Below are 16,401 nucleotides of genomic sequence, written 5' to 3'. Positions count from 1 at the left end.
CCCCCAGGCCCATTACCCGACTCCTAGGAGGTCGGGAGGGTTGGGATGGCTGCTGGGGCTCCGGGGAGAGGCACGTTCCGGGGAGCAGGGAGGCTGCCCCGTAAGTCCCCCAAAGGCCCATCCATCAACCTGGCAGAGATAATCAGTGGGTTCAGCCGGCCCAGGACACTGATTACTCTACGGGCACTATAAACACAGGAATAAATCTTGGTAGGGGCCAGGAAGGAGGGCGTCTCTGAGACAGGGCTGGCCACCCTGCCTGGGAGGGGAGCGAAGGCCCATCCATCACTCTGAGCGATGCGGCAATGCAGACCAATGGGAGCAGGACGGTTCGGGGGCAGGGGTGTGGGGGAGATGGGGAATCATGATAAAATAATCCAGTGCAGTGTGGCCGCTCAGCTCCGATCTTATTTACATCCGGGGAGGAACCTGTCCCTGTCACTGCTCCAGAATATACCCAGGAGCTGCTGCAGAAAACCTCTGCCACGGACTCGAGACCTGCAAAGGAGGCCTGGCTCCAGAGGGCAGAGAAGAGGGGCCTAAGGTGGCTTGGTGTCTGTAGGTGCTGGGGCCACAGGGCTCAGGGCTCTGGGCCTTGTGCTCACGGGGCACTCCTTGGGTTTGGGTGGGAGCTGGGCCGCTTCCTACCCTTCCTTCCTCGCACTGCCCCAAGCATTCCCTGGGTGCGGGGCTCAGCACATGGCTCTGGCTTGTGGCTGGGCCACAGAGGCCCTGCGATAATTCAAGCTAACGGAGCATGGATAATCTAGAACAGCAGAGGGTCTAGGAGGAATTTCTCTTTGGCGTTGAAACATATCAGATGACTGTTCTGCAGCTGAGTTACCTTCCTAATTAAGCAAGTGAGTTCGTGAGGCCTGAGTCCACCGGTGACGGGCAGGCTGTGTGCTGGGGGGAGGGCGGGCACTGGCCGGTGGGACCACAGGTGGACCCTCAGCGTTAAGACTCATCTTTAGCCACAACAGTGGTAAAATAGTTTGATTTTTCTGCTCCCGGGACAGTGCTCTGCACCAGCTGCAAGGTCGGGGATGTGTGGGTCCCAGCTCCCTGCGCTGAACCTGCCTGGGGCCCAGGAAGCACCAGCTCTTTCATCCCAGAAGATCAAAGTAGCCAGCACAGGTGAACACCCTAAATCCTCTCCCCACCCCCACTCCTCAGGTAAGTGCCCCTCCCTTGCCATCTTCTGGGATCTCCAGTTGAGAGCAAGAGAGACCGGAACCTTCCAGAGGGTTAGGGCAGGCCCTGGCATAGGATCAGCCTGCGAAGCCTTAGACCCACCCAGGATTGGGGCCAGCCTGGGAACACCCTGCTGGGGGCAGCTCCCGGCGGACACGCCACCTGCTGGGTATTATACCTGCCTCTGGTCTCACAGTGAAACAAGGTCAGAGGCCCCCCCCACGGCATCCCCAAAGACGCAGGGGATGAAGAGTGATACCTTGAAGACACTTCACATTCATATTCCCAAGACACAATAGTGACCCAGGCAGGAAATACTGGAGCAAAACAATCGTACTTCTAATACGTCTAAAATATCCAAGGATACAGGGGTAACCCCAGAAGACACCAAGGACACACTAGTAATACCCCAAATGCTGCGGGGTTGAGCAACTCGAGCGCTAGGTGACTCCAGCACCATCGAAGGGAGCAGCAGTGTGAGAAACAAGGGGCTGTGCCGGGCCAGTGGGCGATTCTGGAAGCAAGGCCCTGTGAGGCAGGCTAGGTGAGATACGCCGCCTTCCTTCATTGCCCACCCAGAAGATGGGCAGCTTAGGGAAATGGTCCCAACAAGGACACGGGAGCCAGCCTTCTGAATCCGCCCTGTCACTTTCTAGTGTGATCATAAGCAAGTTACTTAATCTCCGCCTGGACCTTGTTCTTCCACAGGTACGATGGGGAGAAGGGAACTACCTTCTGTATAAGGTTTTTGGAAGATTAGATAAGTTACTATCTGCAAAATGTTTACAACAGCACCTGGCACGTAAGAACTCTCAGTAAGAGCTTGCTGGCATCACCATCCTCATCGTCAACTGTTCAAACAAGCGCCATCGAAACTCCCCCACCCTCCAGCATGTACCGCAGGCCCACTACATGGCCAGCCCTGGGCTGGGTCCTGGGGACACCAAGCCCCATCAGCAATGGACCCTGTCCTTCTGGTATGCTCAGAGTTTTGGAGAAAATAAGCCCAGGCACAAAATGACACAGCAAGATGGAGAGTGGTTAGTACCTCAGGGGGCACAAATAAGCTGCTGGGGGCTCGTGGGGTGGGGGGATTCCTGGAAGCAGCAGCTCTTGATCTCAGTATGTGGACATGGGCTATGGAGAGAAACGAGGGGCACAGCATGTGCCAAGGCATGGATGGCAGTGGGAAGGCACAGGGTACGCACAGAGCAGCGTGTGGCTGGGTGGGCGTGGTGTGCAGGGGAAGGCAGGAGGAGGTGGGCCACGGAGGGGGCAGCCATCAGATGCTTCTAAGTGTCCTTGCCATGTGTACCTGAGCCATGTCCATCCAAGAAGCAGCGTAGGCAGATGGGAGCCAGAGAGTCAGGGGGAGAAGGAAGCCAGGGACGGCCCCACTGATCCCACAAGGACGCATGACGTTACCAGCCTCCTCCTCCCCCCCCCCCCCCCGCCACACACTGGGACCCACATAAAGTCGCGGCGGGACTGGCTGGGCTCAGAGCATGTTCTCGACTACCCTAGTCCTAGCGGCTGACAGCCTTTGTTCACAAGACCCCAGGGCCGAGGGAGGGGGTGTCTGGGCAGTGGCTGCATTGTCCAGAAAACAGAGCCCATGCCCCAGCCTCACCAATCCCACGTGGGGGCTGCAGGCCAGGGCCTTTCAGGTGAATGCCGCCACCAGAACAGCTTCGCAGGCCCCTTTACTACAGGGCAGGGCCCACTGGACTCTGTCCCAACAGATCTGTGTACCCATGGCCACTGACTCACTTAGCGGGAGCACTAGCTCACGTGCCGAAGTGTGGGCGGCCCCGCGTGAGCCCTCCATGGGCACATCCTGAGTGAGCCCTCGTGCACGAAGAACCAGTCACATGGGCCTGGCATTTATTTTCTCCTACAAGACCGAGGCCTTTGCCCTTGTCCCAGGCTTCATGAGGACATCCATTGAGCCACCATGGGGTTGGCTGACCAGCAGGGATGCAGGACTGTGAGGGATGAAAGATACAAGCAGAGAGCGGGGTGGGTGGAATAGTTTGGAACTTTCTGCGAAAGAAAGCAACAATCCCACCTCTGGTGGGCAGAACCCTGAGGTGGAATCCAAGGCTCCACCACAGCCCAGCTGAGCCGGACAATTTACTCAATATCACATATGCTACGATTTTCCTTTGTAGCAGGGCTGGCCTGGGGAGATAGGTGGGAGCAGGAAGCCTCTGCCAAGGTTGCCAGCAGCCTGGGTGGGGGCCTCGGTGAAACCCTATCTAGAGGTTGGGGGCAATGCTTCTGCCAGGGGGTCTCTAGGCCCTAACCCCAACTTTTGGGCTGAAAAATGGGCCAAGATTAAGGCCAAGGGCACTGGGAGGTCTCCAGGGTCTCCTCTATTGCAAGGATGTTTCCCAGAGTATTTCCAGACCTATGGGGTGGGGGTGTTGGCCCCTTTTCCAAAGGCTCCCATCCATCCAATGGCCTCCTCCATGGAATGACAACTGGCTGAGCTTCTCAGCCAGCTCTTCCCAGTGCAGCCAGACCCCTCTAAACACCCCTGGAGAGAACAAGCATCCTTCTCCTCTTCAGCAGAGGGCAGAACTGAGGCTCCAAGTGAGCAGTTGGGACCCTGGGTTTCCAGCTTTGGGGGCAGGAGGGGGACTGCATTTCAGTTCATAGACTGAACTCTAACTCCCCAATGGGACATTCTCGTGCCCGTGGTTGCTGGCCTGTTTTGCTGCCTGGGCCACGCCTGCAGCTGTGTCCCAACGGAGCCACCAGCCAGCGGAACTAATGTCCTCTAATGAGATCCGGGCCAGAGTGGCCGGGCGGGTTTTATTGTCTGTGGCTTGGTAATGAGACTCCTCATAAACCGGGAATGAAATTGGGGTCTGTGCAGAGCAGAGGGGGTGGGGGTGGCTTGGGAAAGGGAGTCGGCTCTGCTGGCCAAATTGTGTCCTTTCCCCCCTCTCTTTGGCTCCGTGCAGCCCACAATGCTCTCTGAGCACCCACACCCTAGCACCGTGCCTGCCTGTGCCCTGGGGCTCCATGCTCACACCTCAGAGGCCCTGCCTGGATCCCAGGAGGTGATGCTCCAGTGTCCAGGGTCCCCCAGTTCCTGGCCCACCCAGCTGTCCTGTCGTTAGGCGTCCTGGGCTCTGGGCCAACCTGGGCCACGTGGTCAGCTCTGGCTGGCCTGCCTCCAACCCAGGTCCCCCACTTTTCCCTGAGTTCCCCAGGGAGCCACGGGCTCTGTGAAGGCGACACCTGGCTCTCCAGGTCGTTGTGGGGCCGAGTGTAAACTGGTGGTGGCTGGTGAAGACAATGACCTTCTCAGGAGACACATTCTCATCTGTGTCTGGCGCGGCTCGAGCTCTCCTCTCTCTGTTCATCCCAGCCCTCCTGGTCTTCCTGATCTACTGGGTTCGGAGCCTGAAGGCCTGGAGACGCCTTTGGTGATGCAGGCATGAGACGGTCAGCAAGTTGCTAAAGCTAAGCCTCGCTTTCCTCATCTGTCAAATGGAAGTAATACTGACACCACTCAGTGGGATGACTGAGGGGATCAGTTGGGACTACCAGCACCACCAACATGTTTATTCTTGTTGAGGGAAGGATTCGGTCTGTAACAGGAGAGACTGAAACAAGGAGTTTTTGCTGGTGAGAAGGCGATGACCCTGGGAGGGAGGGTCCCGTTGCCCACCCTTCCCCCAGTATGTACGAAGGAAGGCAGGGTGGAGCCCCACACCCTTTACGCCAGAACCCATCTGCTGCCACAGCAAGGGCTCCCGATGGGCCATGGGGCCCCAGCTGGGTCCCAGCCAGGGAGCGAGGGGTGGGTGGCAGAAGAGCCCTCAGTGACTAGCCGCAGGACAAAGGCCATGCAGCACCCGTGCAGGGCAAGACTGGCCACCAGGGCTGGCCCAATGCAGGTGGCTACCGGCAGCCCGGCCACCTGAGCCCCTCAGGGCTGCTGCAGCCCCGGCTATCTTTTCCAAGTATGGCCACGGACAGCCCTGACTCCCAGATCAGCTCCTAGTTAGGGACAAGGGAAGTGAGGTCAGCAGGTGGGCAGGCAGCTGAATGCCTCTTCCTCAAGGGACAGCAAAGCTGGGACTGCCCAGGTAGCAGACTTGGGGAGGGTGTGTGTGTGTGTGTGTGTGTGTGTGTGTGTGCCAGGAACACACAGAGCACCGGAAGAGGGAACAGGAATAGTCACTACTTTACAGTACTCTTATCACATGCCTGGCAATAGGCTAAGCACTGTTCGTAGATTATTCTCAAGCTAACCTTCACAAGCTTCGAAATTTGTATGAAACTCCATTTTACAGATGGGAAAACTGAGGCCTACAAAGTGACTTAACTAGGTTCACTTAGCTAGCAATTGGTGGTCCTCCTGTCTCACTCTGCTAGGCTGCCAAGATGGGGCAAGCACCATCTGTATGGGGAGGAGCTGAGAGTTATCTCTGCTCTTTCTCACCTAGTGCAAGGCACCTCCCCAGAGTCTGGGCCCAGGTCCACTGCTGCTCTGCCCTTCCCTGGAAGACTGTGGAAGGCACAGATCCCAAGAGCCCCACCCCCCCAGATGATACATATCTACTGCCCACCTCCACCTCCCAGGATTAACCTGGGATTATCAATTGCTCCAGAGAGCCTACAATCTGCTGTCAGAAAGCCTTTTTTGTGTCCTTCCTTAGCTTCTCCTTGTGAAATGTGCCAGGGTTCAGATCTAAAGTTCAACGCGTTTTCTTATAACTCTTCACATTCCTCATCCCCCAGCCCCAAACAGCGTAAGAGAGTCCAGAGTTTGAAGGGTTAACTGGACAGAGGGGTGTTATCTCCAGCTCAGGGCATTCCCTTTGCAAGGTGATCCCTACTCAGATCTTAAGTTACCTCCTGCCCCAGCCAGCACATCTGCTGCAGCTCTGCAGACCTCATCTCCATGGAGAGGGGCAGGCAGCAAGGAGGAGAAACACTTTCCAGCTGGGCTTGGGCACAGCCTGCAGGGCCCCAGGGCTGCCCTCTTCCCCACTCCTGGTCCTTCATTCCCACTTCTCTTCCCAACTCGGGGGACACTGGCTTTCTGCTCTGTAACCCCAGGATGCTCCCAAGCATACGTATATTGCCGACCCAGGTACATGAATGGCTCTGCAGGGTACTGGTGGAGAACCAGAGCCCACATATAAGCCCCTTTCCCCCTAGATGCTCCTCTTTCCCAAACATCCAAATAGGAAACCCAGATGCCAAATTCCTAGCTGAAAACCTGTCTCCCACAGCCCCTCCCAGCCGTTCAGGGATCATAAGAATCCATGGGGCAAGCCAAGCCCTGGTCGACACTCTGTTCCAGCACTGCTGTGTTTTTCAAGGAGACAAGAGAAGGCTGACAAGGGGAGAAAGTCTCCCCAGGTGCAGTCAAGGCCTTGGGCATCTCCCTGCAAGGATATGAGGCCCAGCAGAAGTCAAGGGCAGAGCAGAAAAATAAAGCAGTGTCTAGGCTTCCCACCCCGAAAGGACTGGGCGGCAGGCCTGGAGAGAGGGGGCCAAGGGCAAAGCCTGGGTCTCTGATACATTCCAAGGTCTCCTTCCAAAGTCACCCTCACTGACACTGACATAAACAGGCATATTCAAGGCTCAGGGCCACCCACAAAATCTTAGTCCTACAGCCATAAGAAATCATTTAGGTGCAAACACACATTTGATACATATTTATGGACCTGATCTTGTGGTGACCCTCTGGTACCAGGGCACACACCTCCAGATCCTAATTGCCCATGGCTCTGCACTTGTCCAGCAAACTGGAGATTCCCGGCACAAAGGCACAAAGCCCTGCACGCGCGTGCACGTGTGCGCACGCATGCATGTGTACGTGTGTGTGTGTGTGTGTGTGTGTGTGTGCTGAATTTGAGACTACATGCTGCAGCCAAAGTTCCTAACTGGTTAGGGTCCAGGCTAGCCTGGCATGCTGGCTAACATCCAAAGTTAAAAACAAAAACAAAAACAGCAGAACAGGTGAATATACAGACACCTTCTCCGTCTGTCCCACTCGCAGGCAGGAGCCATTCAATTTACCAGGTTAACCAGGAGAGATGCAATCAGGAAAATCGAAGGTATATTCACACCTCCCTTGGGTATTTTCTGTTTGTGCTGAACAATGAACATTAGTCAGCTGCTAAACAAAGGCGGGATCACAGATGCAGCAACGGGTCGCCCCTCTGCCCTAGCAGCAGGGCCCATTTGTTCAGGCCTCACACTAGGGTGCTGCCCTGTGGAACCACCTGGCAGCAGACCCTGGGGCCAGGAGTCAGTCCAGGGCTGTAGGGGAGGATTTGTGGTTCAAAGATCTGTGCCAGCCCCGGGTCTCAGCTGGCAGCGAGCTCCAAGGGCCACCCACCCCACCTGCTCAGAAACACCCTCTATGCCACTGGGCCCAGCCACTGGGCCAGGACCCTCTAGGCCACAGCCACTGGGCCAGGTCTGGGGCTCTGCCATCGCTCCCTCTTCCCTCCGGCCTTGAGTACCAGGCACGAGTCTGATTCTGAGGCACCTGGCATGGCGCTGCCTCCTAACAGGCACGGAGAGTCCCATCTGTACAGACTGCCCACCTCCTGCCGGCAGGAGGGATTCTGCCACAATGCCCTGCCCAGCGAGCCCCATCTCACCACTATCTGCAAGACCCTGACCTCCAGCTCTGCACAGCTCACGGAGAAGCGGGGAGGGGGCTGTGGCCCAGCAGATCTTCAAACCAATTCTGACGGGTGTGCATGACACCTGGGGTGTCTGTTCTCTTTCCAGACAAAAGGTTTGGGGAAGCCAATTAGGGAGGGTGTGGTGTAGGTGGGACAGCAGCTCAGGGTACCTGCTTCTCAGGCAGGTTTGCTGCCTCCTCCCCTTGTCTCCCTTCCATACTCTTTGGGATGCAGCCCCCACGCCACCCCCCTCCTCTGAGTTAATGGGAGGGAAAAACCGATCATCATCTCGGGAAACAAACAGAGGCTGGTGGGCCCCACCACCCTGCCTGGCAGAGCCTGTGTTGTCTAAAACATATTCCTGTGTTTTCAGGCCAGTAGCCAGATTGGGAGTATTTCAGACTCGGCCGGGGGGGTGGGGTGGGGGGGGGCATGACACACACTGGGGGCTTTCCCCTCTTCCCTGCACCATCCTCCCAGCCACAGGAAGGCAGAAAAGAGCATCAGGCTTGCAAGTCCCCAGAGGAGAGCAGTAGCAGGCAAGAGGGAGGAAGCCGGTGGGGAGGAGGAAAGTGGGGTGGCAGGCTGGCAACTCGTCGGCCTGCTGGCCTCTGTCCTAGTGTCCCACGGGCACTACCATATCCACCACCTCCCTGCTCCCCCGAATTTTCCTCCTCCCCCTGCAGGTGGGGAGAAAGCAGAGGGGCCCGCCAGTAGCACAAGTGCTGGTCAGAAAGGAGTCCGGGAACTTGGACTGCCCTGATGTTACCCATCCATCAATTACAATCAATCAAAGAGCACTTATTAAGTGCCCGCCTGAGCTGTGGTTCCATTCTCTGCACCCCACCCTCTCATCTGGTGCTAAGGAGGGGAAATGTCCAGGCTTGAGGCAGGTGAGTGCGTCACCTCCCCGCCCTCCCAGGCAGAGGAAGGTCCAGCTGGCCTCTAGACCCCCGAAGAAGGAATTAACCACCCCACATCACCAAGCTGGGGAAAGAGATTAACAAAAGGAGGGGAGGATGGGTGTGAATTCCTTCCCCCTCCCTCAAACCTTCCCGCCTTTTGTCCTCCCCAGGATTAAGTTAACTCCTAGTATGCCAGACCAACCGAAGCCCTGAGGACAGCTCCCCTTGATCCAGGTTCCAGATATGGAGATATGGAATTGATGGGTTCCCTGAAGCCTAAACCCAGGGTGTTCAGGCAAGTCTTAGAGCCTGAGCTTGTGATGTCTCCTGCTTCCTTCCCAGGCCCTCCAGTGTGAGATGAGAGGAGGGTACTTGGTCATGTCCCTTTGAAGTGGGCAATGCCACCCATTTGCCCAGGAATTCCAAAGTGCTCAAGGAATGCCCCCTCCCACCAGCAGAGTAGCACCCTATAGGCAGGCACCCCAGTGTTGGCTTCCACAAACTGCTTTCCATGCAATCCACTGAGAGGGATTTGCAGAGCCCTCTCAGCCAGGAGGGGTACAGAGGAGCGAAAGGGGCACAGTTCCTGCCTTCCCGAATGCACGCCAGCCCCAGCCCTCTGCCCCCACAACCACAGCCAGGCTGGCCCCTCACTAACAAACTGCCGGCCAGTCTGCAGCCCGCAGGCACCACCTTGGGTCGCTATCCGTGTCGCCCTCCAGCTTATATTCTTGCCCCACGCAGAGCTGGTCTCTGTACTGCCACCCCCTATTTCCAATTCAAGGTGAGGACTACATGCTCCAGACGAGTCCCCCCACCCCCCAAAACACCGTTTTGCTGGGTCAGGGGATCCTCTCGGTTTCTCTTCAGGGGTCTGCAGTGAGCCCCCTTCTCAGCTCAGCGCTGGTGCCCGCCGCCCGGGAGGGAGCCCCGGCATCTTTCCCAGACACACAAAGGGTTAAATCCAGGCGCCGGGACTCTGTCGGATTTGCCTCCTAAACGCATTTTCCAGTTCATTCCCCAGCACAATAAGCCCGGGCCGGTCCCAGCCTCCGCCTCTCCCCCCTTCACCCCCCACTACCTCCGTCCGAGTGGGCCACCGAGAGCCACATTTTGGGGCCTCCCCAGGGTCGGGCGCGGGGTTAACCCCTCGGCCGCCGGTGACCCACACCTCGAGGAAGGACGCGCGGGACCCCGTCGGGGCCCCTCGGGAAAGTGGGTCAGGCAGTCACCTGGCTGACATGAAGCGCGCGGCGCCGCATGCGGGGAGAGACCCCAAAATTGGGAGAGGAGTTCCGAGGCGGGGCCCGGTGGTGCGCGAGGCCCGGCGGTTGCGATTCCCCCCGCTGCCCCGGCCTCACCCTCCAGGAAAGAAACCGCAGGTGAACGAGAAGCCGCCTCTGCCGCAGGAGCTGGCTCCCAGGGCGATGGAGGACTGGAGGGGGCGCGAGCGCCCAAAACCATCTGATAAAGGGGTCGGCGAAAGAACCACCCCCCACCCCCGCCCCGGCCATCCCCCAAACCCAGAGCCCACCACCAGCTCCGAGACTGACGCCCTCCCCCCGGGGCTCTTGTCTCCATACCCCGAGACGGTGATTACCGTGATTATTTTGCATTTATGCAACATGCAGTGTTTCCAAACTGCTTTCCGAGCTGAGAGCTGGTTATTAAATAAATAGAACGCTATTACATATTATTATTTTTGTGAATAACTGAGCCAAGAAAGTGATTTCCTGCTACAAAGAGACGTGCCTTCGATTGCTTCCCTGCAGGGTTGACTGTACGGCTTCTCAATCTCTTTCTCCACCGTGCCCCCCCCACCCGTCCTTACCTAAGCCGTGACCCAACTTTTCTGGCTCCTGTCACTCTCTACAACCCAGACGTCCCTGCCATCCAGCTCCCAGCCCCGCGGAGGCACTGGAAGGGAAGGAAAAGGTACAGGCGTTGGAACGCGCTTACCTGGCAGAAAGAATGCGGTCAAGCCGAAAGCGAGTCCCCACCAGCATCCGGCGGCGCCCGCAAACCCCATCCGAGCCATCGGGGGTCGGGGGTCCGGCGCTAGGGGCCGCGAGGAGGGCGCTCCTCACTCTCCAGAAACTAGCCCGGAAGACAAGGGCGGATTCCACTCCCGGCCGGCGGGCGCTCCGAGGATCCAGGTCCACCCGCAGCCGACGGCCGAGGCGGGCTGGGCTGGGCAGGGCTGGGCTCCGCGCGGCCGCAATCGGGCCCCGGGCCGCCGCCGGCTCAGAGGCTCGGCAGATGCCCGCCGCGAGTTGCACGAGTCATGCCCCCGTCTCCTCCTCTGCTCTCCTCCCCACGCCGGTCCCCGCCCTCTTCTTCCACGCAGAGCCGGGCTGGGGCGAAGGGACCCACCCCCGGCGCGTCCGGCTGCCCGGCGCGGGCTCCCGGCACCCGGCGCGTTCACACCCTCCCGCTCGGCTCCAACTTGCCGGCGTCCATGGCCGGCCGTGCTCGGAGGGTGGCGGGCCGAGCCTGGGCGGGGGTGGGCTCCGGGCCCAGGCGGCGGGCGCGAAGCGAGGCGGCGGCTGCCGGGGCGGCTCTGGCCGTGCGGCCCGCGCGAGGGAAGCGAACTGGGTGCTCCGCGCGTCGCCGCCGCTGGCGCTGCTCGGGACCGGCGATCCGCAGCAACGTGGAGCTCCTCGGGCGCCGAGTCGAGCCGCGCTAGCTGCTCTCCCTCTCTTTCTCTCGCTCACCGAGCTCCAGCCTCTCACCCGCTCTCCCTGTGATGTCAGACCGAGGGGAGGGGTAAGCGTTAACCCCCTCCTGGCTCCGACGCGCGCCCGGCCCCGGCCTCCGCCCGACCGCACACCCCTTCCGGGCCCGAGGTCCGAGGCGGGTCCCGATTGAGGGCCGTGGGGTCACGCTCAGGCCCACTCGCTCGTGAGATGCCCCCGTGGTCGCCTCTCGGCCGGGGAGAGGCCGGAGGGCGAGCCGCCCTCCTGCTTCGCTGACAAAGGGAGGCAGTGACCCCTAGCGGCCGGCGTCGGGGGAGAAGCTGCTCGGCGGGGGTGGAGTTAAGATGGGGTGGGTTGTGGCGGGACGTGCTGCAGGGAACATTACGGGATCCAGCGACGTCCGAGCTGCCAGGGCTTCGACAAGCCCTCTTCTCGCGGGCTGGCCCCATTTTACAGATGAGGAAACAAAGCAAACTATGTCCGACTTGAACACAGTAGTCGGAGGCGGCCTCTCCTCTGCATCACTCGGACTCTAAATGGAAGCAGCTCTGTGGGGGACCAAAATCTGCCGGAGAAGTCGGTGGCTGGAATAGTAGAAGAAATGGGGGCCGCTGAGGTTTCTAGTAGGGATTCTTTTTCACCCCTTTCAGGGATTCTTTTTCCAAAAACTAAAGGTCCCCGTTCTCCCTCCCTAGAGAGAGCGTGGAGCAGAGCTCTGCTCCCTTCTCTGCCACCTTTGTTTTGGGCAATTTGTGGAATTCCCGCTCAAGTGTCCCATCCAATCTGTGACCTGGGCAGGGCAGGGGCTCCCGCCGCATCCCGTTCACCAGCCGCCACATCCGGGTGTGGACGGCTTCCTGCCAAGGCGGCTGGGCCCTCGGGGCCCTGGGCAGTCTGCAACCTGCCTTCTCCTCCCCCCGCGTCTGCCCCAGCCGGGCGCACGCAGGCAGGCTTTCCCACTGAGAACCGGGTCCTCCCCTGGCGCCTGAGGATGCTCCCTCTCCCCTCCCCTCCCCCGCCCCAGGCAGGCAGGAGCTGAGGGGAAGTGGCCTCTTTGTGATAAAATGTAAATTTTAGCTCTTGGGAAATAGGAGCTGAGGGAGGGCATCACATTTCCACTCTTTGGGATCTGTCCCCCTCTAGGTTCCTGACTGAAGTAGTCTAACTGAGCACACACGTAGACATCTTTCACCTTTAACAAATGCACCCAGGGTTTCTTTTGTACCAAACGCTAAGCGTGGGGACCCAGAAACATCTTCATTGCTCTAAAGGAGTTGGTTTAGTTGGTGAGGGGGAGAAGGGAAGACAGGCATAGAACCACACATTTTGTCAACAAACATCTAAGAAGGTGTGTGCCAGAGATGGGCACAAGGGGGTGGGGGGTGGGGCACAGAGGAGGCGTGCCCAGTTTGGCCTGCAGTACACTGGAGTTCTGAGAAGGCTTCTGGGGGAGCGAAGTGTCATCTATCAGATAAGGTGTGTTGGGGGAAGCTTCCAGGAGGCTGGACTTAAGGTGCAGGGGTCAGCATGAGGGAAGGTACTGGGGAAGCAGCAGCTTGGTGCGGGGACCCCAGACATGGATGCTTGTGGCTTGAGCATAAGCTGAAGAAAGGAGAGCTCTGCATGCAGCTGCTGGGAGAGCTTTCAGCTGGAGAACGCTTTATCAAGTTGAATTTGTAGTAACCCAGTGAGGCACCTGGGAACCTCCCCTGTACCCACCAAGTGCTTAAGGGCCAGGCCTGTAATTGGGTTCGTTGCTGTGGCCTCGGACTCTGGGTCTGGCACGTAGTAGGAGCTTGATGGGTTTGAGGCGGCAGTCTCAGATGCCTGGTTGTCCACTGGGTCTCTGTTCATGTTCTCCCACCCTCTCCATCCTTGTGTAAGACTTTTTTTTTTTAATCTTCTGCTCTTAATTGAGCTTCTAAAGAGGTTGTGTCAGGGAGGAGAGGGAAAGCGGGGAGAACAGGGTGCCTGGAGATGGGTTGGTTAGAGAAGATAGAGCCAAGTCATGACAGTGAGTCATCCACGCATCATCTTTAATCAAGCCCCTAAATTTGCAAAGCACCAATATGGGTGCCAGGTGTGTGCGTGTGTGCGTGTGTGTGCATGTGCGTACGAGTGTCTATATAGAGCGTTGAAGGGGACAGAAGAAGGGAGCCAGCGAGGGGGCAAAGGAAAATAAGGTAGGGCTTGTGCACTCACAGGGGGGATTCACTCAACAATATTTTCTTGAGTACTTACCCTGCTAAGTACTAAGAACAAGCAAGCGAACCACGGCTAAGACCCAAATAATTGTATTATAGGTAGAAATGTATAGCTGCCCAAAGACGGCCAGAGCCCTGCTGGTATCCAGAGGAAAGAGCAAGTGCCTCTCATTGTAGAGAGCAGGGAAGGCCTTTGGAAAAGGTGACATCTGGCTGAGGCCAAGGGAGAAGAAGGAGTGAATTTCAGGTAGAGGACATGAAAGTGAGAAAGGCTTAAGCCTGTGTAGGAGAAGCAGGTGGTCCAATTTATTTTGCCTTCTAGAAGTGTGTAAAATGAAAGGACACTTAGCAGTGGCCAGCTTGCAAAAGGTCTTGAGGGTTTCTTAGAGTGTTGGGAAGAAGCAGAGAACCAAGCAGGAGGGGATGAGGTGCTGGCCCTTCTCTCAGGCTGGAAACCCAGAATCACTTTTGCTTGTTTTCACTTCTTCAACCTTCATATTCCAGTTCAAAAACGATTCCTGTTGGTTTTGACTCTAAGGTATTTCTTATGTTAAATGATATTGCCCCATTTCTCCTGCCTGGCCCATTGCAGGGTCCTCTAACAGCATCACCACTGAGGCGAGGAGGAACGTGTAGTGATCAACTCGCAGGACTCTGGAGCTAGACGCCAGGGTTTGAATCTTTAAATCCCAGAGTACCTCTGTGTTCTTGGGCAAGTGACTAAACTTCTCTGTGCTCCAGGTCTATAAAATGGGAGAAATGATAGCATTTATCTCATGGTGCTGTGGTTGTGACTGTTAAAAGAGTCAAATAGCTAAAGGACTAGGAACAATGCCTGGGGTATGGGAAGAGCTGTCTAAAGTTAGTTATCATTATTGCTGCACTCTGTCTCTCTCATCCAGTTTTGCTCTTTTTCTTCCACAGTTTCCAGAGGGATAGATGCGTTTTTAAAACTCTTTAATTTGAAATAAATTTGGATTTACAGAAGTGTTGCAAAGATGGTACAAAGCTTGTATGCCCTGCATCCGGCTTCCCCTAATGTAACCGTGGTACATTTATCAAAACTAAGAAATTAACATTGGTCTAAACCTATCAGTTGAACTGTAGAACGGATTTGGACTTCCCCAGTTTGTCCACTAAGGTATCCCTGGCACCTAGAAAATGCGCTTGGCACATGATTGCACTTAATGAAAACATGTTGACTGACTAACTCTCATCCTGTGCCGCTTTCTGCCAAGTTACTTTCCATCTCTGGACCTCAGTTTTCTCATCTGCAGACTGAGCAATTTAAGTTGATCAGTGGTTTTCAAATTGTGTTTTGAGGACCTTAGAATTTCCTGGGTACCCCACTCCCTGTTTCAATAGAAACCATGTTGTTTTTATCCTCTTTAACCACTGGGTCTCTGAGAAGCGTTCTTCCTAATGGATTCTGTCGCTTAAAAAAAAAGCGCTGACATATTATCACATAGGTTATATGCTACATGGAGTTACATTATTTTACAACTCCAGGATTTTTTTTTTTTTCTGCAGGCGGTGGTGAGCCCTAGAAGGTTTGTGAGCAAAGACGCGCTCAGTGGGAGCCTTCGGAGCTGTGCGTTGTGGAGATGGATCTGGCAGCAACGTGGGAAGGATGGACAGAGGAGGGCTGGTCAGTGAGAAGGGAGGGAGCCGAGGAGGGAGGGTTGTCATGGAAGCCAAGTGAGGAGAGGATGCGATGGAGGAGGAGGTTGCCAGCAGTGTCTGGTGCTGCAGGAAACAGGTGAGGATCAGAAGGGATCTTTGGAAACAGTGGCAAAAAACATCAGTGACCCTTGAGGGAGTGGTGTTGGTGGCAGAGCCCAGATCAAAGAGGGAGGAGAAGCAGATGGCAGGTGAAAAAGCAGGCAGCAGGTATCCATGCTGCTTTTGAGAAGTTTAGTGGTGGATGGAATGAGCTTTCAAAATGGATCAGAAGTTTAAAAAGGGAAAGCACGATGGAGGCTGAGGGACTTGTTTCCCCCTTTTCGATGGGAAGATCTGAGCTTCTTGTAGTCCAGAGGGAAAAGAGCTAGGGGCAGGGAGGAATTGGAGAAGCGAGTGAAAGTGAAAGAGGCTGCGATTCATGGAGCAGGCCCTGGAAGGCCTCAGGCGAGGGGACTGAGAATGGAGAAGGGGTCAGCTTAGAAAGGAGAGAGGACACTTTCCCTGGACTTGGAGGGAAGGCAAAGAAGGCTGTGAAGGGAGAAGTTTTAGTTTGGAAAACAGGGACATTGATAATCAAAGCCATCTTAGGAAAGTAGGGGTTGAGGTTGCCTGCAGAGACAGAGTGAAAAGTGGCAATAGATTTCATACAGGAGAAGGCGAAAGGGGGTGGAGGGGAAGTGTGATTAGCTGTCTTCCAGACTTGGAAAGAAACAGGAACAAACAGAATCTGTGTGGCTTCACACGAAAGAACCAGGACCCATGGACCTGTTTAAGGGAGGGAGATTTCAGCTTATAGGGAGAAGACTGGGGAGCTGGATTGACCAGCAATGGCTTGAACTCCCATCACTTTCAGATTGACACACTAGTCAATTTTCAAGGAGGCTGTAGGTGGGATTTTTGCCTGGCATGGAGAGTAGACCAGATGACTCTTGTGTTCTCACCTGGCTCTGAGACCTGATGACTGAAGAAATGACAGTTTGTTCACAGAGCGGGCACTGGGGCTCACCTTTCTCACCTACTCCAGGGCTGGGGAAAGCAAGGGGGCCACCGGACG

At 56.5% G+C, this 16,401-nt stretch overlaps 1 protein-coding gene across 2 annotated transcripts in view; it reads right to left on the bottom strand.

The window, feature by feature from the left end:
- The window catches only part of NECTIN1 (nectin cell adhesion molecule 1), an 82,829-nt gene extending 71,636 nt beyond the window's left edge, over positions 1-11,193 (bottom strand). Inside the window, exon 1 of one of the 2 annotated variants that reach the window (XM_077112658.1) lies at positions 10,724-11,193. In XM_077112658.1, coding sequence (XP_076968773.1) covers positions 10,724-10,802 — 79 coding nt within the window. In that variant the 5' untranslated portion in view covers positions 10,803-11,193. The remainder of the gene's footprint in view (positions 1-10,723) is intronic. The other variant, XM_077112659.1, reaches the window with a different exon arrangement.
- Between the last annotated feature and the right edge of the window lie 5,208 nt (positions 11,194-16,401).

The sequence above is a fragment of the Tamandua tetradactyla genome, chromosome 8 (genome assembly GCF_023851605.1).
Source record: "Tamandua tetradactyla isolate mTamTet1 chromosome 8, mTamTet1.pri, whole genome shotgun sequence".
Lineage (NCBI taxonomy): Eukaryota > Metazoa > Chordata > Mammalia > Pilosa > Myrmecophagidae > Tamandua > Tamandua tetradactyla.
This window is presented reverse-complemented; position numbering and strand designations above follow the sequence as displayed.